Genomic DNA, 15,109 nt, shown 5'->3' with positions numbered 1-15,109 from the left:
TGTTGGTAAGCATGAGCACATGCAATTAAGCATAATACGATGGTCAGCTTCTGCTTGCGTGGAAGGCTGAAGAGCAGAGATGTCTAATGTGCAGGTTAATATAACTCTTACTCCTTTTGTGGAGACAAATATCTTCCCCTCAGGTGTGACAGCAGATTCAATCATTGAAGCAAGAAACTGGAAGAGTTCAGTTTTGTTGTAATCAACACGCAAAAAGTTCCTCCAGTTCTGAGGTATACGTGTTCTCTCAGATACATGCAAATGAAATCCGGTACCACGGCACCCTCTCAAATGTACCTTTAAGCTGTTGGCATTGTATGAGTCCCACACTACATCTATCCGCTTGACAATGTGAAGATGTTTGAATAGATAGGGCAAAAAACTCTCTCTGCATAATCCTTAAATGTCTTGACAGTAGAGACTGCATTCTTGGGCTCCAATGTATGAACAAGGGCTGCTCCATCAAAACGTTTTACATCTACCTCAAGTGGTGATGGTGGACTTGGTGCAAATGGTTCTAGACATTTTAACAAATCTGCTTTGTTGTTATAACGCATCAAGTTATTTTCAGCTAGTGATGGTGGCCAAGCATGATTTTCGTGCTCAAAAATACATCCATTTCTCCTTCTCTAACCTGACAAGAAATGTACATCCTGGAGAACAATTCTAGGCCACTCTTCATGTTGGAGAGTTTTGTCTTTGTTTTTTGATGACCTCTTTTCTTACAGATTGTTCTTTGGTATAGTGTCGTAGATTGATTTGGTCAAGTTGATCATACGGTCATCAACAAAAGCCTTGTACTAAGCTTTACCTAGATCTTCAGCTTCTCTTACACTTTGAACAACTTCATTAGCCATGAGTACGTTTGCGTCAACAGCAAACAAATTTGAGCTCGTTTCTGTAAAAGGGTTTCCCCATTCATTGAAAATATCTACCACACTCTTCACATTTCTTGCAAACCTGTTCTGTGTACTTGGAGTTTGTTCATGGTGACTATTCTTTGGATCTTTACGTTGACCTCACTTACTATCCTAGCCATATCTGGACCAGCAATCATCCAGCACCGCATAGCTGATTCATTCTCAGTAATTCCTATTATTCCACCATCACCCTTCACAATAGCATTCAACTGCTCATAAATGTGGTCATGGAGAATTTGTGTGAGATTTTCTGAGTGACAAAATTCCCCTTTAGAAACTCATTCCAGACTGTGGGACATTCATCTTCCAGCTGCATGAGGTCCCTCACATGTACTGAAAGCCATTGCGCATAATGGAAGTGATCCATGGCAAACATCAAAGGAATAATGCTACCCAGTGCTTCCAAGTACATTAAGAAGTCATCTCTTTGTGATCACATGAACTGGAGGAAGAGGACCTCTAGCTTCAGAGTTTTGCCCCGGTAAAAGAATTGTGGGTGACTACTTTCCATGTCTGCACACCACTCATGAAATGGCTTTGCTGTTATGTTATCAACCTCTACATTATCCTTATATGCCATGAATGCTTGACTTTGTAGACAGAATAAAGCTGCTGCTGATACTTGATGAGCCCACTGGGCTCTTGAAGTGTGTGAGCCACTCTAAAGGGCGTCAGCTCTCCCCTCTGTTGTAACATTAGCAGAAGCCATAATGGCAGCCGAACCACTTCCTTCCAACCAATCACCAAGGGCATTAAGTAGGGCCATTTCTATGTGGAGTCACCCATAAGAACTACATACTTTTCTTCACCATAAATGCTTGGCCAACTCCATTTGCTTTGCAATTGTGTATAGTGGTTGATCAAGGGTCAGGACTGGAATTTGTGCAGGATTTACAAGCTCAGTAGCTTTCATAATGACATCCATTCCATGCTTTACCATGGCCACAGAGTGTGCATTATCATGGAACAAAGGCATCAAAGCAGAAATTGCAGGTGGATGTTGAACAGCAAATTGAAGATGTGCAAAGTAAGCTGACCATGAGTTATTATCATCTGGTCCTTTTGCAGCAACTGGACAACCTCTCTCAGCCAGGAAACTTGTGCTTCATCAGATTCAAGTCTTGCACATTGAGGGGTAGCATTTCCTGAAGTATTTCAAGGGGATGGCTTGTCAACAGGAAGTGCTGCTGGTGGAATTTCACAGTATGATTCCATCAGTGGCTTAATGGTTTTAGATTTTTCAATTCCTTCATGGAGTAATGGTCTGTTCCAATGATGTTCAAGGCCTACACTCTCATCTGTGTCATTGACAATGCAGTGCCATGAAATGCAGTCTGGGCTGATGTAGATGTAGGGTTGTGGTCTAAGTTGTCAAGATTTCCTGTTGTGAACAGACCTTCTTTCAGGATTGTTGGACATACAACCACATCATCTTCATACTGGTCAATAACAGCATTTGCTATATCTGTAGACAGTTGAAGTACTCTGTCGTATGATACTGATAAACCTCTCTTAAATAGAATGTCAATCAATTCTCGTTTCCTTGTCTTGTTATGAACAAGAAGCCCTAGGTAAAGTGGAAGCCTTGTTTCTTGGTCCACATTGTGCCGTACAGCATTGCTGCTTTTTCTGCTACGTTTCACTGCATTGAATGTCAAGAGTTGGATAATAGATATAGCAGCACTTTTCACCTCCATGTTGTTCTCTGTTTGTTTCTCAATATTAGTTCCACCAAGTATCATTTGTACTAATGCTAATAGAGAAGTGGAATGGTTATCATATTGCTCATCATGCAAGGATCCATTAAATCTGTATTCCATTCGAAATATCTCATTTCGGATTATTTCAGCGAGGACAACTGCATCATTGTCTTGATTCCTCTTTGTTGCCTCCAATAGGGTATCTCCAGTATCCTCCTTGAATGGCATGATGACTTCATATTTGCTTTTATGAGCTTCCAGATCAGGAATTTGCATAAGAAGTTTCTCTGTAAGTCGTGTTGCATTTATCCGTTGTGAAGTGTCTTCTCCAAGCTGTTCAAGACGAGACTTGTACGGTTGTACTAAATTGGAGAGCTTGATGATACTGTCTTCTGTCTCCCTTATTTCTTCTATGTAAGAGATAAGTTCTGCACATGCTATGGCTTCAAATGACAGTTTGGTTTCACCAGTAATCGCTTTTTTTGGCGCATGCTAGATCTGCACCTAGTAAAAAACCCTGTTAAGTAGTGCTTATGATAAACAGCATCCATTGCTATCAAATCTCTGGCTGACAATTTTGCCAATAGTAAGGTGTCATTGAGTTCCATTGCCATTTTACGGACATTTGTATCTAGATTTTTGGTAGCAACTTTGTGATAACCTTAGGCATCACAAAAGAAGCATACAGGTAGCTCAGTTTCAGCTGATGTAGAAGGAAATGCAGCCCGAAGCCTACCTTTAAGTAGTGACATATTTGTTTTTGGGACCATTGTTTGGTTTTCCTTTTACGTATCCTGTCAATCTTTGTCTTGTCACACATGGTATAACAAGTTTTATGCCATTTTGCATTGTGAGATCTGACAGTTTCTTCAATACCTGTACCATCATCTAACCTAGAAATATTGATGGAAAGTGGTAATGAATCAAGGTCGTCCAATGCTTTCAAAATTTTCTCTAGTATTTCATAAGCACTACAGTGGTTCTCATATTTGGATTTCAACGGATCTCTCAATGCTTCACTGGTTGATTGCTGACATACTTACACACATAATGTCCAATCTGTAGTCTGTGAGGCTACAGCAGGCACAGGCGAAGGGTGAAGTTTTAATCTTTTGGAGGCCATTCTAGAGTGAAAAAGCACGTTATAATGTAATATGTTTGACTAGCTACCATACTAGTTGCTATAGGAACTTCACCATAGCTCCTCTTGGCCAGACTTATAGCAATTTTGATGGGGTCTAGTATAGCCTTTTCTGGGCAGAGACTGCACTCTTCAGGGCATTTAAACTAGAAACATTTCACTCTAGAACATGGTATGCAGGAGAAAATAACTCTCCAGCAATGGTTCACTGTTGCAATGCAAGAAACTGACAATTATTTTAGAGGCGCTTATTTCGTATGGAGTTTCTAGTGACAGAATAAGGGCAAAAGGCAATGAAATAAATGATTTTCCGTTATTTGTGTTTGCAAAAAAGATTTTTATTGACTGATGGACAAATTTAGTGAATTTTAAAAATTATCAGCAGCTTATTGCAATAATTATAATATTAAGATGCTTCCAAAGTTACTCCATGGAACCTTTTGAACACCCCTAGATCCACCCTGACCTCCTAGTTACAGGTTTTTGCAATTGAATTCGTCGCCTTTGCAATTGAATTCGTCCCGTTTGCAATTGAATTCGTCGGTTTTGCAATTGAATTCGTCCCGTTTGCAATTGAATTCGTCGGTTTTGCAATTGAATTCGTCGGTTTTGCAGTTGAATTAGTCGGTTTTGCAATAGAATTCGTCGCGTTTGCATTACAATTCGTCATAAACAAAACGGCTCCAAGAAACCAACCCGTTCATTAACAGATGAACTATTTATGCCTTGGAGAGTTACACTTGAGATACTAGAAGGTAATTGAAGCTGGTAGTACGCGAAGTTGATAGCTGTCTGACAAGTTAATTAGCTTGCTCGCGAGTGACCACACCCATCGCGAATGGCGCAGTAGAGTTTGGAATGTTGTTGGAGAGGCTGTAGAGGAAGAATTATTGCCTTATAAAGAGTTGTTTACTACTGTTGTACTTGAACAAGTTCTTGTAGCAGCTGCTACATCATGTTTTCGTGTTTGCTCCAGCTGCCATTCTTGTTATGGACGAATTTAACTGCAAAAGCGACGAATTCAATTGCAAAAGCGACGAATTCAATTGCAAACGGGACGAATTCAATTGCAAAAGCGACGAATTCAATTGCAAACGGGACGAATTCAATTGCAAACGGGACGAATTCAATTGCAAAAGCGACGAACTCAATTGCAAACGGGACGAATTCAATTGCAAAGTCGCCGAATTCAATTGCAAAAACCTGTATTTTGTTACCTCTAATCATTTAGCTGACCCCATGCATGAAAAACTCACCTTGATCCAGGACAGAGCACTCAAATCTACTCAGCAGCTAGATCTATGACCAGTGTAAACATGAAAGTGATATGTCAGCACATTACTGAGCATGTTTAGTGACACCTATGTATAATCAATAAAATTGCTATGTGCACAAATACAATCTATTGTGCAAAGAACACAAATCAATCAAACTTTGTTTATAAATATTTAAAATCTTCATTTTGAGTGGGAAGCCATACTCTGATGGTTCCACTAAAATTCTGAATCAGCATGTTCTAAAACCCCAAGGTGCCAATTTTTACACTTTCTGCCAGAAGTGAACATCTTTGCCATTTTTTGTTACATATCTGCTCCACACTACATGTATCAACCACGTTCCACAAAAATGATTAATTTCGCGGCAATCCACGGAATCCAATTTCTTGCCCTATTTAATAAATCCACCTGAATAGTCTCACGGTCTGGGCACGAGACTACCATCTGAACTGTAGAGTAACCCTTTGTGAGTGTGGACTATCAAAACGTGTGATTAGCAATACTCATAATAAGGATATATACCATGCCCACAGTTATCAAAACAAAAGGTACAGTTTACAAAATTATTGTGGTCAACCCAACCACCATATTAAACATCCATCATGTCACATTGAAGTTGCAATGACGTCCCTCACAGCATTACGGACACTGGCCTCCTGTGGTGACACACAATAACAACAACTACTCAATAACCATCAGTGATTACCCAAATATGTAGTAGTTGTGTTACACTGTACATGCTCATGTTAGTCAACTGATTTACAAGATACTTCTCAACACTCAGAAGAAATATGCTATTATGATTATCCTCCATCACATATTCTGGAGGTACTGCTGGGTAGTTGTCAGGAATACGTATTGTTAGTGGAGGTAGTGTTGCTGGCAAATAATCACCCTCTGTGTGTAAACAACAAGTGATACATTAAAACACCGTCATATTCAACTACATGTGTACTTATCAAAAATGAGAAAGGTGAACTCCATTTACTCTAATAGAACACACACACATTGCACAAGATATACTCATTACTCAGTAACCACACTTTAGATACAACTCATCTATACAAAAACAATACATCCCTTACCTAATGAACACTTAAGAACAATGCAGTTCTCTTTAGTATCAATCTCTTGACTAGATAGCTTAAAATAATTCTCGAGGTAGTCAAGTTCCCTTTGGACTAGCAATGATGATTTTAATCCACCACTATTGTTCTTCTGTTGCTGTTTACACATCAACTGAAGAGTAAGTTGGCTCTCCCTACAAATACATGGACTATACACACTAAAACTGTACAACAGGGGAATAGTCTAACATCCAAAGTGACCAGTACTGACCATGTGATATGGTAGTGATGATTTCAACACATCATTATGACAGGTGCAAACTCCCTTCACAATTATGCACAAACAACTAAGACACAAGCGGCCACCACTACTTGAAAGCAGTACTTGCAACTTTGGATCAACAAAACTGGTATAAAATTGTCAAGTGTTTGTGCTGCAGAACACTTGAATTCTCACTTCAGTCTGTTGTAAGGTACACACAACATACACACATATGCACAACACACCTAATTATTGGTGTAGTATAGCTCAGTGTGGGACTATTAGTAGACTGTAGTTCCAGCTGAGGTGCCCTAGTAGAAACAGGAGCAGTAGACACTTGTGATGATGCTATTGATGGTGGCTGTCCACTGGGTGGGTGCATGATAGTGGATGGCATTCCTGGCATTGTTGGCTCGCTAATTGGGGGCTCCAAATTTGTTGATGGAAAAATTTTCTTAAGAGCAATTTCCCACTTTTGCAGTGCAGATAATGGAATTCTGCAAAGTGATGTATACACACGTGCAAGTTTGTTAAATACAAATATCACCTTCTAGTACTGTCTTGCAACATTCTAACAAAGTCACGAAGTTTGGAAACTTGCTGTAACCTTTGAGCTATATGTACATTCCATAAGTTACAAACATACAGTGTACCCAATACACTGTACCATCTTCAGGTGTCCCACGACTGGTGTACTTGTTGATCACTTTCATAACAGTTGGAATATACTGAGATAGCTCTGCCTAATACGTTAGAGAACACCGCTTATGGTCAATATTTAATGGATTACACAAGTGCAAGGAAAATTTAGGTTATATTTGGGATCACAGAAATAAAAAGTAAGGGACACCTGCTAGTGGACATTTATTGCAGTCTATATATGGTATTTGGTTTTGTAACATAATGAACCCGACAAGAGAAGAATGGCACCAGACATATCATAAAATTAACTTTGCATCTGAACGCCTGCCCCAACCATTGATTACTATTTAAAAAGTAAAGTGGCTATTGTGCTTCATTTTCAACTATGTTCAGCCCATTACACAGCATTATAAATGAAGAACAGTACGAGAAGTGCCTCTGCATTCAATCCAGCCACTACAAAAATACAGATGATTCCAGTTTAAACTGTTAAGGTGATAGTCAGTGCAAGGAAGCCATTATGCACTACCACGAATCATCACCTTGCCCTGTCAGCGAAAATAAATTGGACACAAAGGAGGACACAGTAAGTCCATGATGCCTGCATGTGGTATGCCAAAAGGCACATGTTAGGGCCAATAGCTCTAGCTGTTAATGAGCTAAGCTTGTTCAAAGGCATCAGTATATGCATGTCAGTCAAACAGACAATTACATTTCGGAAGGCTCAGTTTCCATATTAATATGTAATGAGCATAATTACACAATATTACAGCAATTCGAAGTGTTCACGTGACAAAATAATCAAAAATTAAGTCATTTCCGGAATCCGGAGTATATAAACTGCCATGTGTTCGTCCAGACCGGCTTTTTATATTGCTGCGACAGCACTTCGACTTTCATCTCCGCGCTCAACTAGTCAAGCCATGACTGATCCTGGCGAGAAGACGCAAGAAACGCTCCTAAAGGAACTGTTAACCACTGTTTCGACGCTTCAACAGGAGGTCGCCGACCTGAAGGCCGGCAATGGAGAACGCCAACCCCGCAAAAGGCCTCGCGATGGCGCCGATGACCAGCCAACCGCTCGCATCGAGCAGGACGACGGTGGTTCAGAGGGCAGCGATAGCGACCCCGAACCGGACCTTGAGCTTCCCGATAGGAAAGCGAGGTTTGCACTCTCTGAAGAGCGTGAAGCCTTCTTCGAGGCCACCTTCAAGTCTAAGATGGAGTACGCGACCCGGAAGGCAAAGGCAGCCAAATACGGCCAGCCTGATTCAAGATGGACCAGGTGTCCAAGGCTGGGCCCAGTGGTGGAGGGTACACTCTCCTCAGAGGCCCTCAAACAAGATAAGGTGGCCTATAGGTCACAGGAAATGTGGCTGGAGGCAGTTGGACCCCTAGCAGCCATCCTGGAAAGAGCTGGCGAGGATAACCTGACACTCTCCGAGGTAATCCCAATGGTCCAAGCCTCACTGATGTTAATGGGGGATGCCTCACATCATCAGTCCTCCCAACGAAGACAACACCTGCTGCAACATTTCAATCCCCAGCTGAAGAAGCTGATGAACGACCAGGACTTTGAGGATGCTGCACCCTACCTATTTGGAGAGGACTTTGCTCAGAAGGCCAAGAGCAAGCTGGAGTCAGCAGCGGCCCTGCGATAGGCTGTGTACCAACCAACCTCCAAGGGGAAGACGGGTTTTCACGGAGGCTACTCCCGCAAACAACACCGGAGCTACGGGGGCAGCCGACAGAACAACTTCGGCCCTGGAAAATACAAGAAGAGACCAAACAGTTCGGCGCCAGCAGAGGCAAAGAAATAACTAACAACTATAAGCAGTACGTCGTCAACACCTTTAACAACAACTTTAATAAATATTGTCAACCCTACCCTCACGTTAACACCACAGGGTTCACAGGCACATCACATAAATGTGTTGATAGGCCAGATGGACTTGCAAATAAGCAGTCCCAGTCTGGCAGGGAGACTCGCTCACTATGTTCCCAATTGGGAACAGATAACACAAGACCGATGTGTCTTAAATGCGATAGCAGGGTACAAACTAGAGCTTTCCCAGCCTCCATACCAGGGGCGGCCCAGCCAGGAGACCCATTGCTCCCAAGAGGAGCGGGAGAAAATATCCCAGGAGGTCAAGGAACTTCGGGCCAAAGGTGCCATAATAGAAGTCCAGCCCTTCCAGCTCGGCTTTGTATCCCAAATCTTCTTGGTAGAGAAGAAAGGGGGGGGGACAGAGGCCAGTGATAAACCTCAAGGGCCTCAACAACTTTGTGAAGACAGGGCACTTCAAGATGGAGGGCCTCCGCATTCTCCCAGACCTAATCCAGCCGATGGACTGGATGGTGAAACTGGACCTGAAGGATGCATACCTTCAAGTCCCAATTCACAAGAAGCACCAAGGCCTCCTTCAATTCCGATGGGAACACAAGTTGTACCAATTCGTGTGTCTCCCATTCGGGCTGACATCAGCTCCCCGGGTATTCACAAAAATAATGAAACCAGTTGTGGGGATGCTACGGCAGTTGGGAATTCGTCTGATTATATATCTAGACGATATCTTAATTATGCACCAATCCAGGGAACAACTCATATTGCTCATTCCCTCTGTGTGCCAAATCTTCCAGGCCCTGGGCCTGATGGTCAACAGGGAGAAATCTCAGCTCACTCCCCAACAGCAGATAGAGTTCCTGGGATTCCTAGTGAACTCGGCTTCCCTACACTTAGCCTTTCCTCCCAAAAAGATGAGGAAGATACAGCAAGATGCTCAAACCCTCATCAACCGGCAGGTAGTCTCAATAAGAGACCTGGCCAGATTCGTCGGGAAGGCCTCAGTCTCAGCAAGAGCCATCTGGCAAGCACCCCTGCACTACAGGGTCCTACAGAATATGATACATTCTGTGACTGGGGAGGATCAATCCCTAGTGAACAGGATGTCCAGGTTCAACGTCAAACTCCAGCTCACCCTGGAAGCCGAGAGGGACCTACAGTGGTGGATATCACTAGACAGGAGTTCCCTGATGGTATCACCCCTACGACCTCGCAGGCCATCCATGACCATCGAGTCCGATGCCTCCATCATGGGCTGGGGAGCACGCCAAGGGGAAACCCGGACAGGGGGACAGTGGTCAAAGGCAGAGTCCCTGAACCACATCAATTACCTGGAGCTCCTTGCAGCATTCTTAGCAATCCAGTGCTTTACGAAGGAGAAGTCTGGCATAACTATACAACTGAAGTTGGACAACATAACTCCGGTGTCCTACATAAACAGGATGAGCGGGACTCACTCCCAACCACTCTGCAATCTAGCAGTGACCATATGGGAATGGACTCTGCAACGGAATTTATACCTAGCGGCAGAACATCTCCCAGGGGTACAAATTACAGCAGCAGATCAGGAGTCCAGAACTGTGAGGGACAGGTGCGACTGGATGCTGAACCCCAATATATTCAGCAGAATCCAGTCCCAGATGGGGCATTGCAGGATAGACCTATTCGCTTCCCGCCTCACAAGACAGTTACCGAGGTATTTCAGCTGGAGACCAGTCCCAGAGGCAGAGGGGACAGATGCCTTCAGCCAGGTTTGGTCAATGACGCGGGGATATGCCAAACCCCCATGGTGTCTGATACCTCGATGCCTGTCACAGGTGAATCATCAGAAGGCCAGATTGATCATGATCACCCCCCCTTGGAGTACTCAACCATGGTTCCCAACCATCCTGGGACTCCTGGAGGATTACCCGCGGCTACTACCCTCAGTAGAGGATCTGGTTATGCTCCCATCAGACCAGGAATTCATAATGAGTCAGGGAGTTCCAGACTTAGTTGCATGGCCCATCTCAGGGAATCCTTTGAATCACGGGGAATTTCTTCACAAGCTTCAGACCTCCTCTTGTCCTCCTGGAGGTCAAAAACGCAATCCAACTACAATTCATTGTTTACCAAATGGACAGATTGGTGTCATCAATGGGATAGGAATGCCCTTGTTGGACCTGTAGAGGATGTTGCCAATTTTCTAGCCAACTTGTATGAGAAGGGATACCAATACCGTTCCCTCAATGCCTACCGTTCAGCAATTTCATCTGTCCATGCCGAGGTGGATGGCCAATCGGTGGGGCAGCACCCCCTGATCACCAGGTTACTCAAGGGAGTATTCAATGAGAGACCCCCCCAGCCAAGATATTCTACTTTCTGGGATATTGGAGTGGTATTAAGGTACCTGAAACAATTGGGTACTAATGAGGCACTTACGCTTCACTCACTTACTCTAAAAACAACAATGCTTCTGGCATTGACTAGGCCTTCAAGGTCAGTGGATTTGAGTAAGTTAGACATCAGAAGCCAGTCCTTCACTGCTGAGGGTGTAGTCTTTAAACCCCAGCACTTGTCAAAACAAAGCAGACCATCAAAACCCCTAGCGGATTTCTTTTATCCCAGATTTCCAGATGAACCACTCATCTGCCCAGTTGTCACGATTCAGGCATACGAGAAGAGAACTCAAGAGTTCCGTGCCCCTATCTCAGGCAAGGACAGTGGGAAAACCACTCTATTTCTTTCCTGGATTGGAAAGCATGACCCAGTCTCCAGCAGTACGATTGCTAGATGGCTGAAGAATTGCTTACAAGAAGCGGGTATAGATACGGGCATATTCAAGGCCCATTCGGTGAGAGGAGCAGCAGCTTCCAAAGCAGCTTGCTCTGGTGTTACCATCTCTGACATCCTACAGGCAGCAGATTGGTCATCCGAGAGTACCTTTCGGAAGTTCTACCACAGACTACCAGCTGGTGACAAGAGCCAGTCCACATACGGACGAGCTATCCTGTCATCAGAGGGGACTTCAAACTTACATATTGATATGGAAACGGAGCCTTCCGAAATGTAATTTCCGAATGGCTCAGGACATGTAATGCCTGCATGCTATTAGGAATTACATGAGGAAGGTGAAGTTGAAATATCAATATGTCCCCCCTATGTACCCTCCACAAATGTATCTATGCGTAGCTTCATTATATTGTTAATTCTTTTCCAGCACATATGCACAACCTTTGGGGCACCCATGCCAAGAGTGTGGATCAGTCATGTTCAAGCTGATAACTACAAAGAGCCGGTCTGGACGAACACGTGGCAGTTTATATACTCCGGATTCCGGAAATTACTTAATTTTTGATTATTTTGTCACGAGAACACTTCGAATTGCTGTAATAGTGTGTAATTATGCTCATTACATATTGATATTTCAACTTCACCTTCCTCATGTAATTCCTAATAGCACGCAGGCATTACATGCCCTGAGCCATTCGGAAATTCTACAGAATAAAAAATGTTAATTGGAAGTGCACTGAACTGACTGAAGATACTTTTGAGCTTGATTATATGACAACCACTACTGCCAATGTGCAACAAACGTACTGTATTGTGAGGCTGGTTTCTGGTCAGGATTTTTTGAAAAGTGCAAACCTAATACACAATGCTGCATGATAATTAACAAACCCCAAGTACCAATCGTATCAATTATTAACGTGTACTATACCTTCTTCTGCTGATACTGCTCTTCTTCAGCACTTGTAGCTGGACTACCGGGAGATGGTTGACTAAATGGTGATGACATCACTGCTGACATTGTTGGGTCTACCATACCCTAAAGGGTACAAAAACAACGTTGCAACTGATATAGTCCAATGCTCATGAATTACTACTATCACATTCACTAACACAACTGTTCTGAATTTGTTCTTAAAACACCACATCTTTACAATTGAAATACAGTAGAACCTTGATTATCCAAACTAATTTGGGGGGAAATGTGTTCATATAATCGAGTAGTACGTAAAATCAAACATACATTTTGTGTTTGGATTAATCAGTTAATTAGTAATCAAAGTTCCACTGTAGCTCACAACACCCAGTTACAAGGTATACTTAAATGTCAATGCAAACAATACAGTACAAGCAGCCACTATTCCCCACAAGCACTTTGCAGAGCAAACAGTTTAGGGAATTTAACAAAGTCAGCTAAGCAAGGCAATCACGAACAGTGGATCCAAGCTGAATCACCATTAAAATACTAAACTGAGACTAAAACAAGCATCAAAGAAGTTCCACTGTGTCACAGTACCCACAATACAACACAGAACAATACTGGACATGCGTACATACTTGTGATGCTGGTAGTGAAGTTCCAGAGGTTGGGTAGTTGTGTATACCAAATGGTGGCCTCTGTTGAGCAGTAGAAGGTCCATAATGAGCTGTAACTGTAGACCCATCCACTGGCATAGGCTGTGGTGCCACTGAGAATGATGGTACTGAAGCCTGCATTGTAGAAGACATTGAACCAACTGTAGTAGCAGGTCCACCCATGGTATTAATATTAGCAGTTGGTCCCTGTTTCATAAGACCAGTTGAATGAGCACCAAGAGATCCGGACGCCATGTTACTCCTTGCACTGAGACCACCATCAAACATTTGGTGCTGCTGCTGTTGCTGCTGTGACTGATCTTGTGCTAAAAAAGTTCTATTCTGATCAAGCTGTGGTTGTTGTTGAGGCTGTTGAGGCATCATTGGATAAGACGGCACATGCGGTTCCATCATTTGATGATGCAGTGACTGGATTTGATGCTCACGAAATTGGTTAGCATAAGATCCTTGAGATGGTAATGATTACAGTTAAATACAAACAGTACAAGAGGTTGTATACCACTCACCATGTTGTTGAACGTTAACCTGACGTTGCGCTTGCTGTTGTTGTTGTTGTTGCTGCTGCAGCTGCTGATGTTGCTGCTGATGTTGTTGCTTTTTAAACATCATCAGTATACTCTTAATGTTCCTGATGTAGTCATCCTGGAAGCACATAAGAAAAACTGATTACACTACTAGTACACTTAAAAGAACCTTAAAATTTTGAGCATAATAAAACTTGCATGAAAATGTTCCTCTCTTATTGTTGGCAGGCAAATAAAACTTAAGAAAAATGCGCAACAACAACATACACAGCAATCATCATTAAATAAACATATAGCAATGGCAATAGTACTAGTAATCGTAAAAACCGATAGTATCAACCGATAGTATTAAATATCAACCGATAGTATCAAATGATTCATTAGCCTGTGATAAATGACTGCATGAAGTACCATGGATATTTCAGTAATTGTCTGTTTATAGTCAATGGTTGCTATATTCGGCCCAATTCAGCTGCTAAACCAGATTAAAACAAAATGGCTAATATTAGCAATCCCTGAAGGTGTGACAACATGCTTGCTAGTGCCACCATTTTCATGAGCAAGCTAGAGTTATGTCAGGTCTTCACTACACCATATTTTTGCAATAACTATTGAACGATTGGTTGAATAGTTAACACGAAAATCTGGGAACAAAGACCTGTTGCTACATACATGTACACATTTCAAATTACCATTTCGATAATATAGAACTGTAGGTCTAAGTTAACTCCCACATAGGATCTCTATTTCCCTTAAAGTCTTATGGTACCTTGCACCTATGCAACAAACACTGGGCATTGTTATGGAATGTAGAGGTGTACCAATAATTGAATGACATATGATAAATTTACTAAATTTAACTATCAACAGATGTGTTTATGCACAAGATTATATTGTAGCCTGTACTAAACCATCCCACCTTGTACAACCGAATTGCAAATACAAGGATCTAGTCTCATGTAGCCAGACCCTATTTTCTCAGGGTAGCATTATCAATTTTCTCCCCCTCAAAAAAAGGGTCTGGTTCAGAATCAATATACCAACTTGTCTTCACACCCTGAGCTAGAGCTCGGGGTGTTTAACCAACTTTTGCCATAAAACAATTACTTCCTTTTAAATTTCAAGCCACATACACACTGGAAATGCCACAAATGCTTGCCGGTAGCGGTGATGAGACACAGAGGCTGCTTTTCTATGGCTAAAAGGACACAAATTGTTTGGATCAATCTGAGTCCTTTTCAGTCATGGAATCAATCCGTGTCCTTTTCAGTCAAGGAATCAATCTGTGTCCATTACAGTCATAGAAAAACAGCTTCTGTGTCTCAATCTGTGTCCTTTCAGCTGTAGAGAAACAGCCTCTGTGTCTTT

The 15,109-nt window shown here is 42.4% G+C and overlaps 1 protein-coding gene across 1 annotated transcript in view; it reads right to left on the bottom strand.

Moving 5' to 3' along the window:
- Nucleotides 1–5,526: 5,526 nt before the first annotated feature.
- LOC136261996 (mediator of RNA polymerase II transcription subunit 15-like) overlaps nucleotides 5,527–15,109 on the bottom strand; it is a 10,783-nt gene continuing 1,200 nt past the window's right edge. The window contains exons 3-11 of the mRNA XM_066056113.1: nucleotides 13,724–13,859; nucleotides 13,179–13,663; nucleotides 12,553–12,660; nucleotides 7,035–7,110; nucleotides 6,915–6,981; nucleotides 6,613–6,864; nucleotides 6,124–6,299; nucleotides 5,745–5,935; nucleotides 5,527–5,694 (exon numbers count right to left, since the gene is read on the bottom strand). Of these exons, the coding sequence (XP_065912185.1) occupies nucleotides 5,644–5,694; nucleotides 5,745–5,935; nucleotides 6,124–6,299; nucleotides 6,613–6,864; nucleotides 6,915–6,981; nucleotides 7,035–7,110; nucleotides 12,553–12,660; nucleotides 13,179–13,663; nucleotides 13,724–13,859 (1,542 nt within the window). The 3' untranslated portion in view covers nucleotides 5,527–5,643. The remainder of the gene's footprint in view (nucleotides 5,695–5,744; nucleotides 5,936–6,123; nucleotides 6,300–6,612; nucleotides 6,865–6,914; nucleotides 6,982–7,034; nucleotides 7,111–12,552; nucleotides 12,661–13,178; nucleotides 13,664–13,723; nucleotides 13,860–15,109) is intronic.

This window comes from Dysidea avara, chromosome 7, assembly GCF_963678975.1.
Source record: "Dysidea avara chromosome 7, odDysAvar1.4, whole genome shotgun sequence".
Classification (NCBI taxonomy): Eukaryota; Metazoa; Porifera; class Demospongiae; order Dictyoceratida; family Dysideidae; genus Dysidea; species Dysidea avara.
The sequence above is the reverse complement of the archived record's forward strand: the minus strand, read 5'-3'. Positions and strand labels throughout refer to the sequence as shown.